The sequence below is a fragment of the Polyodon spathula genome, chromosome 5 (genome assembly GCF_017654505.1).
Source record: "Polyodon spathula isolate WHYD16114869_AA chromosome 5, ASM1765450v1, whole genome shotgun sequence".
NCBI classification, from domain to species: Eukaryota; Metazoa; Chordata; class Actinopteri; order Acipenseriformes; family Polyodontidae; genus Polyodon; species Polyodon spathula.
The window spans coordinates 11,832,509-11,853,109 of record NC_054538.1 but is presented as its reverse complement, the minus strand read 5'-3'; the positions used below and the strand labels follow the sequence as shown (position 1 = coordinate 11,853,109).

Genomic DNA, 20,601 nt, shown 5'->3' with positions numbered 1-20,601 from the left:
CATACTTTCAAGCAAGTGAGTAACAAAAATACAGTCAGGTACTGAAAATTCAGAGCTACAAAAAAATCTCAGTAGCAACATTCTCCTGCACAAACACACAGTTATGTGAGAGCAATGTGCCTGACAGTTGTGGCATATGAACTGAGAGTATTTGTCGTACATACTCATCATGGATACATTTCGGGCACCCCAAAGCTCTCCAAAAAGGCCACCTTTTGAATGAAATATTGGACAAATAAGTAAAAAAGAGGATTACAAAATCTAATCATGTGGCAATGTATAGCATGTGAGGTGCCAGACAGTAACTTCCCTTTTAGAACTTGCTCAAGAAACTAGTGTATGACTGGCCATAAAGATTTACACAATATTTATTTTTGGAGAGGTTTGGGGACCCTTGGGCCTAGCTTTGTAAAAACTCATGTAGAATTTGATCCCCTTTTTCAATCAGTTTAAAATTTGTATCCAGTATAGTAGACATGTTGGGGAAGCACTGGAAAAAAATCTGTCTCTTTTCATGTGCTACAAGGTGAAAAAATGACGATAGAATATAAACAAATGAAAAGCATTTCTAGTTTTTCATGTTTTTTTTTCTGCATCTCTCCTTCCAGTGTGGTACTGAGTAAGACTTATATCAAATCTGATTTTAGTCCTAATGGCCAGGGGGTTACCTTGAATTCAAGCCCTGAACAATGCCTGTGCTATCTATACTTTGGAAGATAATGTGATTTATTTAAGGCCTTAGCACTCCATTATTAAAAGCATTTTTTTTATCAGGATCTACTTTGGGGGGGGGGGGGGTCGATGCTCCATCACCCAATCTTGGTTGACACCTGACAGACTTCAGAGGTCACACCTTCCGGACCAGAATATGAGTTCTTGAGATGTGTAAAAAATGTATCCACTTTTGGGGGGTCGATGTTCCAGCACCTCTATTGAGGATGGCTCCATCCTATTTATTTTGTTATTTCTTAGAATTAATTGCACTGGAGGCTTGCTTTCCTAGAGGCAGAAATATTATGCCCAGGATCCATTTTTGGGGGTCGGTGGTCCTCCATCACCCGGCCTTAGTGACCTCTGACTGATGTCGGAGGTTGCACCTCAAACAAGGGTGGCTCCTATCGACCCAGTAGACGAGATCCTGGGCCAAACAGTCAATATCACACTTTACATCTTACAATGCTGAGCTTTGATCTTTGGAATAGAGGCTTGCCGTAGTTCTAGGAGTGCGTCTCGGCTCTCTACACTAATCCTTTTTGTTCCTCAACCTATATAGTCCAGGCTCACCTTCCAATACTTGTTCTGCAAGCCTTTCTCCTCCATCTCTCCACCGCCTCCATTGGAACTGTATCTCCCTTCTGGGGGTCGATGGTCCTCCATCACCCAGCCTTGGTGACCTCTGACCAACATCGGAAGTCGCACCTAAAACGAGGGGGACTCCTATCAGCCCAGAAGGCGAGATCCTGGGCAAAACAGTCAATCATCCCACACTACACTTTACATTTTACAATGCTGAGCTTCAATCTTTGAACAAGCAGTGAATAGAAGGGCCGGGTATTGAAGTTCAACATTTTAACTCATAAAAACTGCATTCCTGTAAGCTATATGTAACATGCTATCAAATGGGGAGCTGGAATCATCTCAGCAGTGTACAAAGTGCCAAATAGAGGATAATGATCAATCATGATCTGAGAACTAAGAATGTTATTACTGAGACAGACTTCAGATATTAAAAAAAAAAAATGTTTTTGATCACTAATGCCCAAACCCAGTATCGATCGTGAGCAATGGCTTTTTGGCTCTTGATATCAAATCTTTTAAAATATTGTGTCCAGAAAATTGATCTGAATGTAATATGTTCCATAGCTGGCGGGCACAGTCCCCTGAAATAGTCTGTAGCTGGAATAGATACCACTGCCATTTGAATAGTACAATTAACAATGTTACGTATTTCAATAGTGCCTGGTCCCATTATAATTTGAGTACAGCATGCTTTGTTCAATTGTGTTCTCAAAGAAAATTAGAACCAGTAAGAGTGAAACATGCACATCAGAAAATAAACAGCAAGGCAAGAATGTTTGAGAATGAGGCCTGTGCTTTGTAAGACTTGTGATCAGGGAACTGTTTTTTTTATTAAACTGACTTTAAATTGGCTGGGTTTTTGGTTTTTTTTGAACCACCAGAAATATCTCTTGTCTGTCCAGTTGAAGACCAACGGTGAAAGCAGTGTATCAAGTAAATACTGTTTAGGGTAAAACTGTTCTGCAGTTTGTATAATCTATCTATCTATCTATCTATCTATCTATATATCTATCTATCTATATATATATATATATATATATATATATATATATATATATATATATATATATATATATATATATATAGATAGATAGATAGATAGATGCAGAAAGCAGAATATTTAGTTACATTTTTGTTTAAATCTGAGGTGGTCAAGACCTCTTGATTTTGGTTAATTTGACATGGAATGACTAAGCTGTTTCTTAAAGGCCCTAGATGATGTGTTAAGTAGCTAGTATTATTTTTCTGGGTTATTTGTTCCACTCAGAATGCCACAGTACAAAGTGATGCAGCAGAATAATAAAGGATATATACTTGCATACATTTGAAAGACCTGTCTCATTGACAGGGGACTATTACAGAAGCTTTACTTTGCCTCCAATGCCCATCTCATCTCCAGCAATCCCATGGTACTGCAGCCATCATCATTTCCTTTCATTTCAACCCCTGCTTTGAGCAGGCAAGCAAAGACTCAACGGGTGGCTGTCATTAATATCTGCCAGAATAATTTTCTAGTTGTGAATGATTTAATAAAATCTGGGTTATATATTTTATAGTATATTAAACCCGTACAATATATTAACCCTTTACATATTTCTTGGACAATACTACACTTGTATTTCCCTTCCTTTTTTGTTGGACATTAAGACACGGTTAACCTGGCAAATACATTCTCCCAGCATATTGTCTGACATCCACTTTTTTGATTGTTTCTTTTTCTTCAGACTATGAGCAGTCGCTTTTTCCCCCATGACATCATCCAGACAGATGCAGTCCTGAGTTTGGACGAAGACACTGTCTTATCGACCAATGAGGTAGGTTTTATTCTGCCCTGGGGGAGATTTACTACATGCATGCTACAGGATAAAATCTTGATGTTTTATTATTATTATTTACCCAAGGTTGGACAAGTAAAATGGAAGGGTGGTTCTGCCCAATCAATTTTACAAAAGAGGTCAAGTGATTTGGTCACATTTTGAGTCATAATCCCAATGGAATCTAACCACCTTATTCTGATCATGGCAGCTGCAGAGGGACCTTCCACTCTGTGTTTCTCCACAGATGTTTTTCCTCCCTTAAGAGAAGACTGGCCCTTGAGAGCTGATCATGATTTAGCCTCTATAGTTCAGAAAGGTTAGAGAAATCTGTGCTTTCAGATAAAATATCTAGGCCCTGTGGAAAATCAAAACTGAAATCTGCAAATTAAGAAGTAGGTGTAATAAAAGTAGTGTAATATCACCAATGTGTCAATATAATACTGTATCTCTTTATATACTTAACAAATATAACCAAAAATGTTGTGTGGTGGAAGTAATCATTCCTCAATAAGAATATCAAGGCAAAACTTGCTTTGGACCGGCCTGCAGTAAATTAATAACTTTATTATCACCTGTATTGTGTATTTGTTTTGCTTTTAGTTTTTCGCAAAACCAGGAAGCATGCCCCGAAGCATCTGTGTCAGTGAACATCCATTAAGAAAAACGTAATCTTGCAAAAAGTTATACAAATGTCAATTGTGTTTTGAGTGTCCAGAATCATCAATATATTAAAATCAACCTAACTAAAAATATATATATCTATATTAGGCATGGTAGTAACAAGTCCCTGAGGCAACATATCACACTGATTGGATACCAATTATTTATTTTAAAATTGACACAGGACTCTTACTTTTTTTATCAGTGGCACCAGCTCATGAGGGGTACATATTTGGCACCTGAGAGTTAAATACAGCCAAGATTGTTGTCAGCAAGTATGTGGATTTGAGAAGTCTATTAACTATAAACTAAAGTGTATTGCAGTGTTAATTAAAGAGCAAGCCGCTTCCAGTGTCATTCTTTATGTTGTTTGCAATCATCCAGAGTGGTTCTGGGTTCTGTTGCTCCGATATTGAGTCATATCTAGTTTGTTATCTGGCTTTATCTAGCTTTAAGCTTTTCGAAGTGGCCAACACATTTTCATCCAAAAGTATTTAGACTGCCTGCTGACCTGGGCAGAAATGTGGCAAATTAAATTTACTGTTAACAATGTGGGATCCAATTATCAAATGTGTGGTATACAGTAGAACTTATCTCCTGCAAGCCCATTGCAAATCTTGTGTTAAGAAATAATTATTGCACTTCAAAACAAATAACAAATACAGTTGAAACAGTTGAATATAGTTGAAACATACACACCTCTGAAATCTCAGCAGCAAGCCAAACTCTCTGTGTAGCTAAATCAGTAAAGCCTTTGCTTGCAGTTTTTTAAGATCAGAGCATGGAATCCCACTGTTGGAGCATTTCTATATGCAGCATATACAGGATAAGTGGTGCCAACAAAGTTGAAAAGGAATGTAAAAAAAAAAAAAAAAAATGTATCTCTAAGGAGTGTATTAATTCATAATGCACCCTGTTTCATTTCACTAGCCGGGAGCTGTAGCTAGAAGCCAGCGCTCAACCCAGACTACACTGCATCACTGTTTCACAAACTGTTTGTCTTTCACCACACCTGCACAAGAGCACTCACTATCAGGAGAAGTGACCTTGTCTGTGTTGTGTGTTAATAATTAATGTGTTATTGTTTCAGGACTGAAACCCTTGTTTCGCACAGAGCTATACACATTGCTGTGTAGCGCCTGTGCTTATTATTTAAGTGTTGTTGACACGCAACCCATGCAAATAAAGGAGTTGTTTTATTGAACTTTCACTGTTTTGTGTGTGTTATTCCTGATCACTGCAGCAACTACACCTGCACACGGAAAGCCACTTTGCATTTAGAGCGCTTTGCAGATAGGCAGAGCGCTTTGCATGTTTCATGAGGGCAGACTGAGTTGGTGGAATCGAATCATATGACCTCTGCTTCCGGGCGAAGCCTTGCATTGTTAACATTTGTAGCTGTACTGGACCAGTCATACATTATGACCACAAAATTATCCAAGATAGGTAGGTCATCGTCATCAACCGATGATGGATGCTGACTGAGTTTTGTGAAGATGCTAGATGCCTCCTCACTCACATTCCAGGTTTGCCATGCTGATTTCTTCCCTTTACCACAGAAGGCAGACACAACATCATAAGCATTGAAGGCATGGAAGAATGGGATTCCACTTGCTTTCACAGAACCTATTGCCGAGACCATGTCATGTATTGGAATCCATTGTGAATCCTCTCCTTAACCAAAGGCAATCCACATTTTCTCAAACCAAGCTCCTCGAGAGATGGCAGAACAGATATAGCAATGACTATAACATCCGTGTCATTGGCATCAATCATGAGTACCTTGTTGCCCTCCATTGTTGAACGTCTGGCATATAAAAAAAATGCATGTGCCGACCTCTTCATGGGTACAAGGGGCCATATCCTCTAGGCAGATCATTTGTTTGCTAATGACATGTTCTCCCTTTGTTACGATGATTGTGTTTGTTGTACTCATTTCATCTGTTTTATCTGGAAGAAAGTGGAACAACTCTGTCTTGTTGTTACCATCTTGCAGAAAGTTCCACCAGTTTGTTGGAGTTCTGATGGTTCCAGTCACCCTTCTCCTGATACCCTTTCCCCATTTGGACCTTGCTTCAGACTTAAGGCTGGGCTGCCGATACACATCAAATACAATATCAGTTCTCTTGTACCTGGTGCAGTATGATTCTAATTTGGGAAGGACGTCTTCTCTGGCATAATCACCAAATGCCTAAGATGTACGTGGTGGCAGGATATTCACCAGTGCTGAACCATCTATGATGGTAGGATCTGCTTCTGGTTTGGTGTCTTGGTTTGTCGTATGAAATGCTGATACCATTCACATGGAGCATATCTATTGTCTTGTCCTGGTCTTTGCAAATACGGTGATGCCCAATTATATAGGGAATGGACTCTCACAATCTTTGGAGTGTCTGTGACTTTTTGACTTTCTTTATACTTTTTGTAAAAGTTTTACTGCAACAGCTGTGCAATGGCTAGGTCTGATCTGGCTGCACCATGTTTAAGCTGAGATTTGATATCTGCACCATGTTTGATTATGCACATGAACTGAAGAAGTGCTGGTGGAATGGACTCTTCAACACATCCTTGATAGAATGTCAAATTTGGACTTGTGATTTCAGCAGCTTTGGCTAGATGAAGCGAGTCACTTGTGACAGAGCTGTGCCTACATCTTTTTTTGAAGTAATTGAATTCATCCCTTCCTTTTTTATGTGCGTCTAGCTGGGGCACGTGAGACAGTAACTGGTTCTTTTTTGTGATTAAATTTGTATTTTTTTTTTTTTACAGTATCTGTATCCACATCCAGACAGTCCAAAAAAAATTTCAATTTTGATCCTCCATCTGAACTGATGTATCTTTGGATCCCCTTGTCAGGTAGAAAAGTGACCAGCTTTCTGCTGGAACAGTGATGGGAAACACGAGCCTCCTCTCAGACATTGTTCCACCTCAATAGCTGTTCTCATTTTTTAGAAATTTGTAGGGTAGCTGGATAAATTAAAAAGGATGTAACACCCAGTGCTTGCAGCTCTCTCTGAACTCTTGTAAGCCTTTCATTTCCCTGCAGTAGACGTGCTGTAATCAGCAAAAAATCTGAGGGTTTTACCAGTGTCTTGAGTGGGACTGTTTTCTCTGGCTCCCTGTAGAAGAGCCTGACGATCTTTCTTACTTCAGAACCATTCAAGTTGCCATTGTACATTCTGTGTGCCCGCTCAGTTGGTATTGGGCCATCTGCAAGGGAGCATTCTTAACAGAAAGCCGACAGAATTGTCTCTCTCCTGGTTCGGTGCCAGCCCACAGACTCTGACGTTGTTGTGTCTGGATCTATCTTCCAGGCCAGCTATTCTGAGATGCAGTTTGTCTATCTCAGAAGTGTAGTACCTGATATCACGTTTCGTTGCTCTCGTCTCAGATTGTAGACCGCCCACCTTAGCAATTAGCTGTTGAACTACTGCCACATGAGAAGCCATGTCTGCTCTTAGAGATTTTACTGTTTTTCTTGTTTCCCAAAGCAAAGCTTTCACTCCCTCCATCGCACCATTTACAGTCTTAGAGATCACTGCCTTGAGGGATTCATGTTGCTTGGTCAGTGCTTAGGAAATGGCATCCGCAATGCAGGCCTCTGAGGGATATTGTGAAGATGATTTGAAATGTTTCCAATTGGGGTTTTTTTTGAAGAAACTAAACTTCAAAAAAAAAAAAACCCTCAACATGGTCTTCAAGCCAGTAATCTGTGACACCTGCTTGATGTGGGAAATCCGAGAAAACCCAGCGGAGCTAAACCAAGTGTGCGTAAAGTGCCGCGCGATCCAGGATTTGCATAAACTAGTAAGCATGCTAGAAATGGAGCTGGAAGAAGTGAGACAGCAACAGGATCTTGAGGAACTGGCACACCCACAATTCATGGAAGTCTGCATCACCCCTAACAGACTGAAAGCCACCAGGGAGATAGAAGGTCAGAACAGCTGGGTTCAGGTAGGCAGAAGCAGGGAAAAAAAGAAACTTCGTCAAACACAACCACCAGAAATCAAAACAACCAACAGATTTGAGTCACTTCAGAATTGTGATGAGCAGAACCAACAACAAGAGAATGAAAGGAACAACATCCAGGACCCCATTGACAGTGGTGACCAGACAGCAAAAAGAAGGGAGGTCATGATTGTTGGGGACTCCATATTGAGAAACACAGCAAGTTCAGTTCGCAGTTTGGACCCCCTTACTACAACAGTGTGCTGCCTTCCGGGAGCCTCGGTCAAGCACATCACTGAAAACGTGGACAGGCTCCTAGAACGAACAGGAGACGACCCGGTAGTAGTCGTCCACATCGGTACAAACAACATTGGAAGAGACAGACCAAAATCCCTGCAAAACAAATTCAGAGAGCTAGGAAGGAAATTAAAAGAGAAAACCAAAACTGTGGTATTTTCTGGTATACTACCCGCACCTTGCAAAGGACCATATGGACAGCTGGAAATAATAAATCAAAACCAATGGTTGAAGACGTGGTGCACACGGGAAGGCTTCACCTATCTTGATCATTGGACCACTTTCTACAACGAGGACTATCTGTATAGACGGGATGGACTGCATTTAAATAACAAGGGAACTAGTCTACTTGGAGAAAAGATCCTCGAGCAGGTTCGGAAGCATTTAAACTAGAAAGGAAGGGGGGAGAAATCAACAAAAAAAACAGAAGGGAGACCGCATCAAAACAAGAACAACAACTCAGGTAAGACAACCATTAAATGTATTTATCTAAATGCTAGAAGTATCAGAAACAAAATTCTAGAACTTGAAGCTACTGCACTAACAGGTAACTATGATGTGATAGGTGTTACAGAAACGTGGTTGTCTGAGAGTGATGGGGACGAATATAATATTTGTGGGTATACACTGTATAGGAAAGACAGGCAGGACAGAAGAGGAGGAGGGGTAGCGCTATACATAAGAAACAGTCTTGAAGCCCAGGTGTTAAACCTGGACAAAGAAAATAAAACCGAATCAATATGGGTCAGAATAACAGACAAAAATTCAAAAGGCATAATAATAGGAGCATGCTATAGACCGCCAGATTCAGACGGTGAGCACAATAATCTGTTATACAATGACATTAGAAATGTGTGTAGCAAAGGAGAAGCCATACTAATGGGGGATTTCAACTTCCCCCAAATAAAATGGGAAAACCCGGTGGGTAGCGCGAAGGATGAAATAGAAATGGTGGAAATGACAAATGACTGCTTCCTAACACAATTTGTGAAGGCACCCACTAGAGGGGAGGCATGCCTTGATTTAGTCTTTTCAAATAACGAAGATAGAATAACTAAAACAGAGGTCAGAGAACCACTGGCAAACTCAGACCACAACATGGTCTCATTTGAAGTGTTTTTTAAATCCCCAAAAGTAAAGACTAAAGCTAAGGTTTACAATTTTAGAAAAGCAAACTATGAAGGCATGAAACAGAGACTAACAGAAGTAGATTGGAGTAAAATAGAGAAAACACCCACAGAAGAAGGATGGTTGTTCTTCAAAAATGTAGTACTAGAGGCGCAAAACAATTATATCCCTAAAGTAGACAAATCTAAATGTAAAACTAAATTGCCAAAATGGTTTAATAGATCAATTAAAAAAAAATATTCAGCGAAAAAAGGCACTTTACAGAGCATTAAAAAAGGACCAAAAAGAAAGTACACAGAAAGAGTACACAGAACTGCAAATGCAAGTCAAAAAGGAAGTTAGAAAGGCCAAGAGAGAAATAGAAATGAACATTGCTAAGGGAGCTAAAACCAATTCCAAAATGTTTTTCCAATATTACAACAGCAAGAGAACATTCAAAGAGGAGATTAAATGTTTAAGAGATACAAATGGCAAAATCGTAGAGGAAGAAAAAAAAATAGCAAATATGTTAAATGATTACTTTTCACAAGTTTTTACAAAGGAAGATACTGACAACATGCCCCACATGTCATCCAGTTCCTATCCAGTTTTAAATAACTTTAGCATAACTGAGGCAGAAGTGTTAAAGGGACTAGGAGCTCTTAAAATAAACAAATCCCCTGGGCCGGATGAGATCCTCCCAGTAGTACTCAAAGAAATGAAAGAAGTAATTTACAAACCGCTAACCAAGATCATGCAGCAGTCTCTTGACACAGGGGTGGTACCGACAGACTGGAAAATTGCAAACGTAATACCGATCCACAAAAAGGGAAACAAAACTGAACCAGGTAACTACAGACCAGTAAGCCTGACTTCTATTATATGCAAACTTATGGAAACTATAATAAGATCCAAAATGGAAAATTACCTATATGGTAACAGAGTACTGGGAGACAGTCAACATGGTTTTAGGAAAGAGGAGATCGTGCCTAACTAACTTGCTTGATTTTTTTGAGGATGCAACATCGATAATGGATAATTGCAAAGCATATGACATGGTTTATTTAGATTTCCAGAAAGCTTTTGACAAAGTCCCGCACAAAAGATTAATTCTCAAACTGAACGCAGTTGGGATTCAAGGAAACACATGTACATGGATTAGGGAGTGGTTAACATGTAGAAAACAGAAAGTACTGATTAGAGGAAAAACCTCAGAATGGAGTGTGGTAACCAGCGGTGTACCACAGGGATCAGTATTAGGTCCTCTGCTATTCCTAATCTACATTAATGATTTAGATTCTGGTATAGTAAGCAAACTTGTTAAATTTGCAGACGACACAAAAGTAGGAGGAGTGGCAAACACTGTTGCAGCAGCAAAGGTCATTCAAAATGATCTAGACAAGATTCAGAACTGGGCAGACACATGGCAAATGACATTTAATAGAGAAAAGTGTAAGGTACTGCACGCAGGAAATAAAAATGTACATTATAAATATCATATGGGAGATATTGAAATTGGAGAAGGAATCTATGAAAAAGACCTAGGAGTTTTTGTTGACTCAGAAATGTCTTCATCTAGGCAATGTGGGGAAGCTATAAAAAAGGCTAACAAGATACTCGGATACATTGTGAAAAGTGTTGAATTTAAATCAAGGGAAGTAATGTTAAAACTGTACAATGCACTTGTAAGACCTCATCTTGAATATTTTGTGCAGTTCTGGTCACCTCGCTATAAAAAAGATATTGCTGCTCTAGAAAGAGTGCAAAGAAGAGCGACCAGAATTATTCCGGGCTTAAAAGGCATGTCATATGCAGACAGGCTAAAAGAATTGAATCTGTTCAGTCTTGAACAAAGAAGACTACGTGGCGACCTAATTCAAGCATTCAAAATTCTAAAAGGTATTGACAGTGTCGACGCAAGGGACTTTTTCAGCCTGAAAAAAGAAACAAGGACCAGGGGTCACAAATGGAGTTTAGAAAAAGGGGCATTCAGAACAGAAAATAGGAGACACTTTTTTACACAGAGAATTGTGAGGGTCTGGAATCAACTCCCCAGTAATGTTGTTGAAGCTGACACCCTGGGATCCTTCAAGAAGCTGCTTGATGAGATTCTGGGATCAATAAGCTACTAACAACCAAACGAGCAAGATGGGCCGAATGGCCTCCTCTCGTTTGTAAACTTTCTTATGTTCTTATGTTCTTATGAAGCTGGCAAAGCCGTGTTTTTCCTATGTTCCGACATTTTGACAACAAGGAAAATAGAAGAATCGTAAAAAAAAATACTAAATCACCAAAAACAAGGGGTTGGGGTAGGAGGTCTAGTTCTCCTCGACCATTGCGTGAGTAGGTCACATGCGTTCTCGTAACTGGTTTAACCTAGTTGAATTCACATCTGGTGATTCGACACAAGCTAGTTGGAGAGCGTGGCTAGCTCTGAAAGCTGGAATATGAGACCAACACCTTCACTTGTAGCCTTTGTCTCAGTAATGAGGGTGACAAGTTCAGAACAAGCAATTAGACACACTTCCTTAATATTCAAGCTTTGACAGCTTTGAGCGATACTTGAAGATAATATCCTTAAGGAATAGAAAGAAGACAAGCGAATTGACAACAGAACTGGCATCCATCAACAGTCCAAAGCACCTGTGACCATTGTTCCATAGCTTTGAGTAAATTTTTGATGTTCATAATGCATCAGAATAGAGAAATGCAATTTTTGCACAGCTCATATAGATAATATATATATATTATAGATATATATATATATATATATATATATTATATATATATATAGACGTTTTCGACTTTTATATTAATCTAGATGAATCTTTAGAAATAACCAAATTGAATTCATAAAAACTGTAAGTATTACATACATTTCAATGTAGACAATTCATTTCATTCTTTTATAGTACCAATTACTGGCAGTGTCTAGACTCTAGGCAGCCAGAGTGCATTTTTAATATAAATATATACAACCATCTTTTTTACCAAGATGACATTTTCTAATTAACCCTCCGTGTCGGATTTTACAATGACATTTTCTAATTTAACCCTCAGGTTGACTTTTCCTTCATTGTCTGGCACAGTTTCCCAGACCGCATAGTTGGCTATCCAGCTCGTAGTCATTACTGGGACAACAGTAAAGGGCGATGGGGATACACCTCCAAATGGACAAATGAGTACTCCATGGTTCTCACAGGAGCATCATTTTATCACAGGCAAGTACTCCTTTACATCCCCATGAACATTATTTGTAAGTGGTATGTGTTTTTATTAGGGATTTTAATTCCTTAGTGATACATTGATTAATCATACTTGCAGGCTTTGATCAATTAAATTGTAATTGATCGATTACTCTTGTCTACCTGAGTGTGGTATCAAATGGTGCGCAAAAAAAGAAATGTTAAAAGACCTTGGCAAAAAGGCAACAGGAAGATATGCCAGATAATATTTCAGAATGAAAAAAAAGACTGCAACTTTCAACATGTGCTCATCAGTGATTTCCTTTCACTCGTATCGTTCATCTTAATAGCTAGTAAGGTGGTTTTTCTTTTTATTAAACAAATGTAATTCTTTCAAACCATTCTTTCAGAAAATCTTTTTCTTTTAGACATGGCATTTGGCTGAAGGAAACATAAATGGGCAGTACAACTCAAATGAAAATGCAGATTACATCACTAAAAGTGATTGTCTGTCAATACAGTTTCATATCACTTGCAAACAGGTGTGATTAATCGACAAATCGATGCTTACCTGCAGGAACTGAGCTCGCTACACTGGCAAAGTGCAAATGTCTGAGGCCCTGCTTTGTTCCAGAGTATTCCTTTGTAAGCTGGCTTTCGAAATGTCTTATGTATGCTCTCTCTGGTGGTCTAGGTATCTAACAACCTGTGTAAACCACTAGTAACTGCATTTACATACATTTTGTCTTGAACAAAATGTACAAGGCTACTACGGTATATCATTCTATTTGCACCTTGTTTTTTTAATGACTGAGCATTGACTTTGATTCCTTCATTCTAAATCCAACAGTGCTTCTTTCTCACTTTGAAAGCAGGTGCATATCTGTAGTCTGGGGCAGTGATTCAAAGGTTAAACCCCCTATAATGTCAGCCACTAACTGAGTATGGTGCTTTGGTTGCCACAGCTACCATACCCAGGCTCTGTTTTGTGATTGCAAGGGCTTTCAGATTGTATTCTAGGAGGGGCCCCTGCTTAATTGAGCCCCCTGTTTTTAGTTTTCTTAAAGGTGTTATTCTGGATCAATTGCTAGTGATGCACATAACTCTCCTATGCATCCTTTAGCTGGTATTACAAGCTAAACAGAATACCCATCACAACATAGTCCTTTTTAAATGTAAATGCATTAATAGCAATGGTTTATATTGACTCATTGCAATTCTGTTTGCCTGCAAATTACACATCTTTTTTTTCAGCACTTATTGCATTCTGCCAGAAAGATAGATGCTTTTTTATTCAGGCAACCACTCCCTTTTATTTATCAACCGGGTCTCTACCACGATATTGCCTTTTGATTCATCCCTAGTTTTGCAATAGATGTTCAGTCCACTGAAGTAAAAGGCATTAGAACATACATGATTTACCCTTTACTATTTCTTAACTTTACAAGAAGTATCTACTTTAAATATAAAGGGTATAAAAACTTGCAGACCCCAATTAGCACAAATTTTAGACTACCTTGTGTTACCTTTAATAAGGTAGTCCAGGAGTATTGGTAGTTCCCTTTGAAGTACAAAATGTAACCATTACTATTTACCTCCTAAAGACTCGAATCCTAAATATTGATATGCCAAAGCTGCTGTCTGAGCCAGTGACGGAGTCATGCCCTGCCCTATATATATATATATAAGACTTGTGATTGCTTGCAATTCTTACCACAGTATCTTGATGGCGTTTTGGTGACAGCTTTTAGCATCACCATTGCAAAGGCTGTTAGTCCTTGCTAACAAGCAGGCTTCCCTCAGTCTCATGTGGGTACTGACTTCCCCCTCCCCCGTGAAATAGGTGTTCCAGGCGATCGGCAGACTCGGAGCAGATGGAAAAGCTCGGGACAACTGTTTCCCATCAAGGAACCATTCTCACTGAATTACTGCACGACCAATCGGCACCTCCTGCCTACAGTAAAGGAAACAAGGAGGTAGTCGATTTTCAACAACAAGCCTACCGCCTCTCCCATATCCCCCCGGTTCACCTGGATTTTCTTTTTGAAATCTAGTCTTCCTGGGACTGTCCAGCAATGACTCCTGCTGTTTCCCGGTCAATGGACACCCTTTAAAGGGAGCATGATGAAGTCAAGCTGGGCCTGGCCCATTGTTATTGCAACAGAGCGCTCAAGGTAGTGACGTTGCAGAAACTTCTATGCCTGATGACAGCAGCTTCCATTGCACCTCCTGTGCATGCAGGCATGGTTCAACAGCAGGGTTTTTCAGTGTCCCACTACCATCTAAAGAAACTTGGTGGAAACAGTGGGCCCATCTACGCTTAAGTGTAGCACAGGGCAATGTCACCAGAAGGGAGGTCGTCGCCAGAGACATGTTCAGCCTGGGCTGAGGTGCTGTGCGGAATGGCCGGGGTGCGCAAGTTGTGTGGGAACCCCCCTTGACAGGGTCTCCACATCAGTGTCTTGGAACTGCAAACAGTTTACCTGGCCTTGCAGAATTTTTTGCAGGAGGTTCGAGGGAGACATGTGCTTGTCAGACAACACAACAGTGGTGGCTTACATCAATCACCAGGGTGGTCTCAGATCGCAAGCTTTTGCTCTGGGCACACAAGAACTTCCTTTCACCGCAGGCAGTACATGTACTGCCCGAGGTGACAAACTGGGCGGCAAACCTTCTCTCAAGAAGAGTCCTCAACAGCCTTGAGGTGGTAAGCCTCAACTGGGAGAGGAGATAGATCTCTTTGATCTCTTTGCCTCCCAGGAATCAACCCACTGTCCCTTCTAGTTCTCCATAATAGGAGGTGGGGACCCACTGAAAATAGATGCCTTGGAACACCAGTGGCCAAGGCAACTGCTATATGCCTTCTCACCTCTTGCCCTCCTCCCGCTGTGTCTGGAGAAAATCAGGCAAGTCTGGGCCAAGGTGCGTGGAGACTGACGAAGCACTGCGACCTGCTCAGTCTGGCACAAGGGACCTTATGGCATCCCGACCCATCGAGCCTGCAGCTCTGGGTCTTGCCCCTGAATGGCTACATTTGAGCAGAATGCCAGAGCACCATCCATGTGTTCCAAATATGGGTACAAATGGGGTGATTTCCAGACGTTGTGTCTGCCTTGTGGGTTTGACTCCATGACCCATCCCATGGCAGTTATACTGCCATTTCTGCAGGACCTTTTTGATGAGGGGAAATCCCCCATCACGTTAAAGGTCTATCTGGCTGCTGTTTCTTCTTGCTATGTCAAAATTGACACATTTCCCCAGGAACTCACTTCCTGGCGGGACAATTTTTGAAATGGGCTCGGTGGCTTTAGCCACCTATGAAGGGCATTGTCCTTCACTGAAGGCTAACATGGTGCTTAATGAGCTCAGCTGAGTGGACAGTTTTATTGCTCAAAGCAGCTTTCTCGCTATTACGTCTGCAAAGCGGGAGAGTGAGATGCAGGTATTCTCAATAGCGAAAGCCTGCTTAATTTTTATAGAGGCCAGGACAAAAGTCATGCTCCAGACCAATCCTTCTTTTTTTACTTCCTTGTTAACCAGTCTGTGGAATTGAAGGCTTTCCATCCACCTCCTTTCCAGTCTGACAGAGAGCAACATCTCCATATCTATGCCCAGTTCGGGCCCTTGCGTACTACGTTGACAGGACAAAAAGTTGTAGACCAGTGGTTCTCAATTCTGGTCCTGGGGGACCACTGCCCTGCTGGTTTTTATTCCATCCAAGTGCTCAATTACTTAATCGAACTAATAATTTGCCTAATCTAAAATTATTTTAAACAGATGGAGAATAAAATTGTATAAGGAACTTAAATTCTTCAACTTTGTATAAGCTACATTATTTAAAAAGTCAAATTAAGCTAATTATTAGTTTAATTAAGGGTTCAATTATGTAATTGAGAGCTTGGTTGGAACAAAAACCAGCAGAAGAGTGGTCACCTAGGACCAGGATTGAGAACCACTGTTGTAAACAGTCTGAACAATGTTTGGTCTGCTATAGGGTGAAGTCCCATGGTCAAGCCCTGTCTAAGCAGTGGGTGTCCAAGTGGATAGCAGACATGACCAGGACTGCCTATGAGCTGGTAACCTTCCCCCTCCAGAAAACCCTTCATTCCACTAGGGGCATGGCAACTTCGTGGGCTTTATTCCAGGGAGCATCTGTCAAGGACATATGCAATATGGTGGTGTGGGCCACTCCCCGTACCTTCATTAGATTCTACAGACTAAATGTCATGGCTTCTCAAAACCCTGGTTTTGGAACTCGAGTGTTAAGGGTGGCTTCCCAGTCGACCCTTACAACACAGGCATAGAGGTGAGTTTCTCCCTCAATTTTTGGCTTAGCCTTGTAGCATTTCAGTCGTTCTTGCCCTTGCAACAGCTTTGGTACTCTGGTACCTTTGGTACCTGAAATGGACATAACCCTGGTTCCCTGAAATAGAAATGTAACCATTAACTTTCAAGGTCACTGCGTTCATGACTGCAGCAGGCTTGAAGGAAAAATTACACTGAAATCTGTGAGCGAAGTTCTTTTGTGCCCTCTGGGGCAGGCCATGTCTGTCATTGGCTCAGACAGCAGCTTTGGCATATCCATACTCAGGACCGGGGTCTTTAGGAGGTAAATACCCATACGGTAATGGTTACATTTCAATTTCAGGGATTCAGGGTTATGATAATACCCTAATGTTTTGTTCTGTGAAACCAGTCAAATGTGTTCAATGATTAAAATAATCCACCAATTATTTGAGATGTTTGAGGCTTAAAAATATGGTAATTGCTGAAAAACATTAAATAAAGCGATTTATCCCTTAATAAAAAAAAATGGTATTACACCTTGACAAGCTTTCAGTAGTAAACAAGACAGTGGTTAAGGATATCACACAAAAGAGAAGATATGGCCATAACTTACTTCTAGGGCATGTAAAAAAAAAAAAAAAAAAATCAGATCATGTCATCATATCCTTCAAAGGTATAAATGCTGCTCCACTGTCCTGCAACTGACAAGTTGTTTCTTGTTTAGTTTTGTACTGTTCAATTGTTTTATTTGTAATTTACCTAAAGGGTTAAGCATCTTTTTTTCTGTCCCTGCTAGGTATTATCACTACCTGTATACTCACTATTTACCAACCAGCCTTCACAACATGGTTGACCATATGGCCAACTGTGAGGACATCCTGATGAATTTCCTGGTGTCAGCAGTAACCAAACTCCCTCCCATCAAAGTAACCCAGAAGAAGCAGTACAAGGAGACGATGATGCAGCAGGTAATCTTGTAGATGTTGACGACAGTGCTTTGAAGGAGAGGTCCATGCAGCTAATTGGAAATGACTGCTCACCCTCTAGAAGTGTGTAATGCAATCCTGCATCTTGTAGGCATGCATCAGGCAAAAGGGATCTAACATCGATGAACAACTAAGTGACGCTAGGTTGAGTCATGTTCATATGTTAATTTGATATAATTTATTCAGTGAAATTAAATACATGCATAATTTATATTACGTAATAAAAGTTGCTTTTTTTTGGAACTTCTTTTACTCATCTGTAAACTTTTTTTTTTCTTCAGTTTGTCTCTGTAGCCTTTCAAGGGCCCATTATGTTATACAATATATTCTGCTCCACATATGGACACAAATATCACCTTGTCTTTTATTGGATTTATCTTCTGTTTCAGCACATATCTCAGTGCTGGGTCTCCTGTTTTGAAATATAAATATACACAGGAGTATTTCCTGCATAGCATTCAGTGTGAATCGATCCATAATGTAAAGCATACCCCTGATTCATATTGGCCAGCTGGCTGCTACTAGTTAGAATGTAAGGACTACTGATGGAGTGTCGGGCCTATTCTTGAATGTGTTCAGGACCTGATCGATCACTGGGCTGAGGGTAGACTGATGACTCTGCAGATCTCAGTCTTGATTAATGTCCTAATTGCTGAGGCAGTACGGACACTTCTTTAATTACTCTCTTTAGTTTTATAATTCCTGTAGCAACCTCTATTGCCTGTATAATGAAAGCATTGTAAAGTGTCTGGCATTGTACAACATTGGGATCATCATAAATCTGAAGGCAAATTACGGTTACAGTAAAAATAAATTAAACACCTCTGGCGTTTATGCACAATATTTGCCAGCAGACCCAACACGTATTGGAGACCGGCGATTATTTCAGACTGATGTTTCTATTAGATCACTCGCTTCACATGCTTCATGCGGTCATTGAGAAGCCGCTAACACAGGACCTTGTAGCAACATCGTAACTCAATTTAAACATTCCAGCAACTTCGTTAAAATGTTGTGTGTCAGTGGGAACTAAGTAACAGTTTTGTTTTATAACAAAATGACATTGTATTTTATAGGCTCAAGTATAACGCGAAAATATTATTACAGTCTTTTTATGTGCACTGGTTAACAAGGATACGGTATGCAAAACGTTGGAAAATGAACAAGCAAAAGTACAAATTTATATTTAAAAACGGAATTAGATCTACCATTCTTAATAAATAATAATAATAATAATAATATAATAATAATAATAATAATAATAATGCAAACTTCTAAAACATTTTTTTTTTAAATGAACAATACAAGGTTGCATCGGTCGCCCTCACGGGTTCAATGCAAAAAGAGGAATGGCTTCTGTGCATTGACTGTTCTGATCCCTCGGTAGGCTGGACCGAGGACGTCACCCCAGGAGGGGCCTACAGCACTGAACCGTCTTCTAAATAATATACAGCACAGGGTATCTCACACAGGGTATCTCACACAGGGTATCTCAGGGTATTCTGGAGCTACACGTGGAGTAACGTACCTTTAGACATACATATATTTTTACTTTTTATTTCTTTATTTATTTTTTTAAATGCACCTAGCCTATTTTACTGAGGCAGCTGCCTTGGCTGCCTCAGTGTACGCTACGCCCCTGTATGTGACAACATTCTTTTAAAAAAATGAAATGAAATTGCTGAAGTTGTCGTGTCAGTTTCAGTGCCTGGTGCCACTTGTCAATGCCAGTACAACTCGAGTTGCTGTTTAGCTAGCGCGCAATTAAAGCAAAAGCTGCGTCGGGAACACTAAATGATGAAATAGTGGGGAGGAATAAAATAGTCTACTATTCATGATAAATAGCAATGTAGATGCAGTGTAAAAATTGAGTTTCACCAAAAATAGTGGGTCGACTGCATCTACCTTTCCAAAAAAGTGAGTGGATGGCGTCCACTTGCGTCCACCTGTGTCCATCTGCGTCCATCTGTGTCCACCCCCCAGTCTACCACTGGCTAAAGCCAATTCATGATTGTGGAAGGGGTGTGGGTAATTCACTGACCAGGAGACAGACAGGTGTATTTGGAAACACCACACAGGTGCCCAGTTTTATTTTAGACCGGTTCTTATTTCTCTCCGGCAGAGGGCACTGTTGACCGTGGGCTGCCTATCAACGATGATAGACAGCACCACGGAAATACCACAGCTGGTACACGAACAGCAAATGCACTCGCAGGTGCTCAAAGAAATAATAATGAAAACAGAAGGCGAAAATATGTGGTATTTTATTATGTTGACAAAGGCATTAGGTATTGTATGAGCCCTGCTTGAGACGAGTGATTTTTGTTTGCTTTTTTGCTGCTTTTACGTTTTAAGCCAGTGTTATTTAAAATGAAGATTAAAAAAGCGAATTGTAAGGCATAAACCCCCTCAATTTTTTATCAGTTAAAAACAAATTAGTTCACATGAAGACATTCTGACAGTGTTAAAATGTTTCCTGCTTTGATCCTCTTTAATGCTAATCATGTTTTATTTAGTGTTTTAAATATTTGGTATTTATATTAGAATATTGAAGATTCTGGGGAATATTCTATCTGGCTTGGCATGCAGCAATAATGTTTCTTTGATTGGGTGTCTGCTATTAGAGTGTAGGCTATATTTTGGTCATTTTGAGGACTATAAAGAACTGAGTTCCTTTGCTATTGTATTGCTGTCAAAGGATAACTAGGTGCCATTCTGAGTGTGCTGCAAACAAATTTGACAGGAACAGCATATGTTCTACTATTAATTTAAATTATTATACTGAGTATTGGTAGCCTAAAACTTAGTTCCAATCTCCACATAATATAAATATTTAAATGCAAATAAGATTTTTCCATCCAGCTAATAGTATGATTTTTCATGAACCCAGGCTTTGCCCCTGGACCCCCCTGGGGGCCTGGGGTCACAAAACCTTTTGCGGGTAAGAAAATGTGCACCATTGCTCAACATTGGTTAAACCTAGAGTCCACTCATTATTATCTGTACGACTCTAAC

General features: G+C 40.0%; 1 protein-coding gene across 3 annotated transcripts in view; it reads left to right on the top strand.

Annotated features, from left to right (window-relative positions):
* Positions 1-20,601, top strand: part of LOC121315561 (exostosin-1-like) — a 313,424-nt gene that overhangs the window by 292,256 nt on the left and 567 nt on the right. For all 3 annotated transcript variants that reach the window (XM_041249758.1, XM_041249759.1, XM_041249757.1), the window contains 3 exons: positions 3,024-3,113; positions 12,189-12,349; positions 17,397-17,568. In XM_041249758.1, coding sequence (XP_041105692.1) covers positions 3,024-3,113; positions 12,189-12,349; positions 17,397-17,568 — 423 coding nt within the window. The remainder of the gene's footprint in view (positions 1-3,023; positions 3,114-12,188; positions 12,350-17,396; positions 17,569-20,601) is intronic.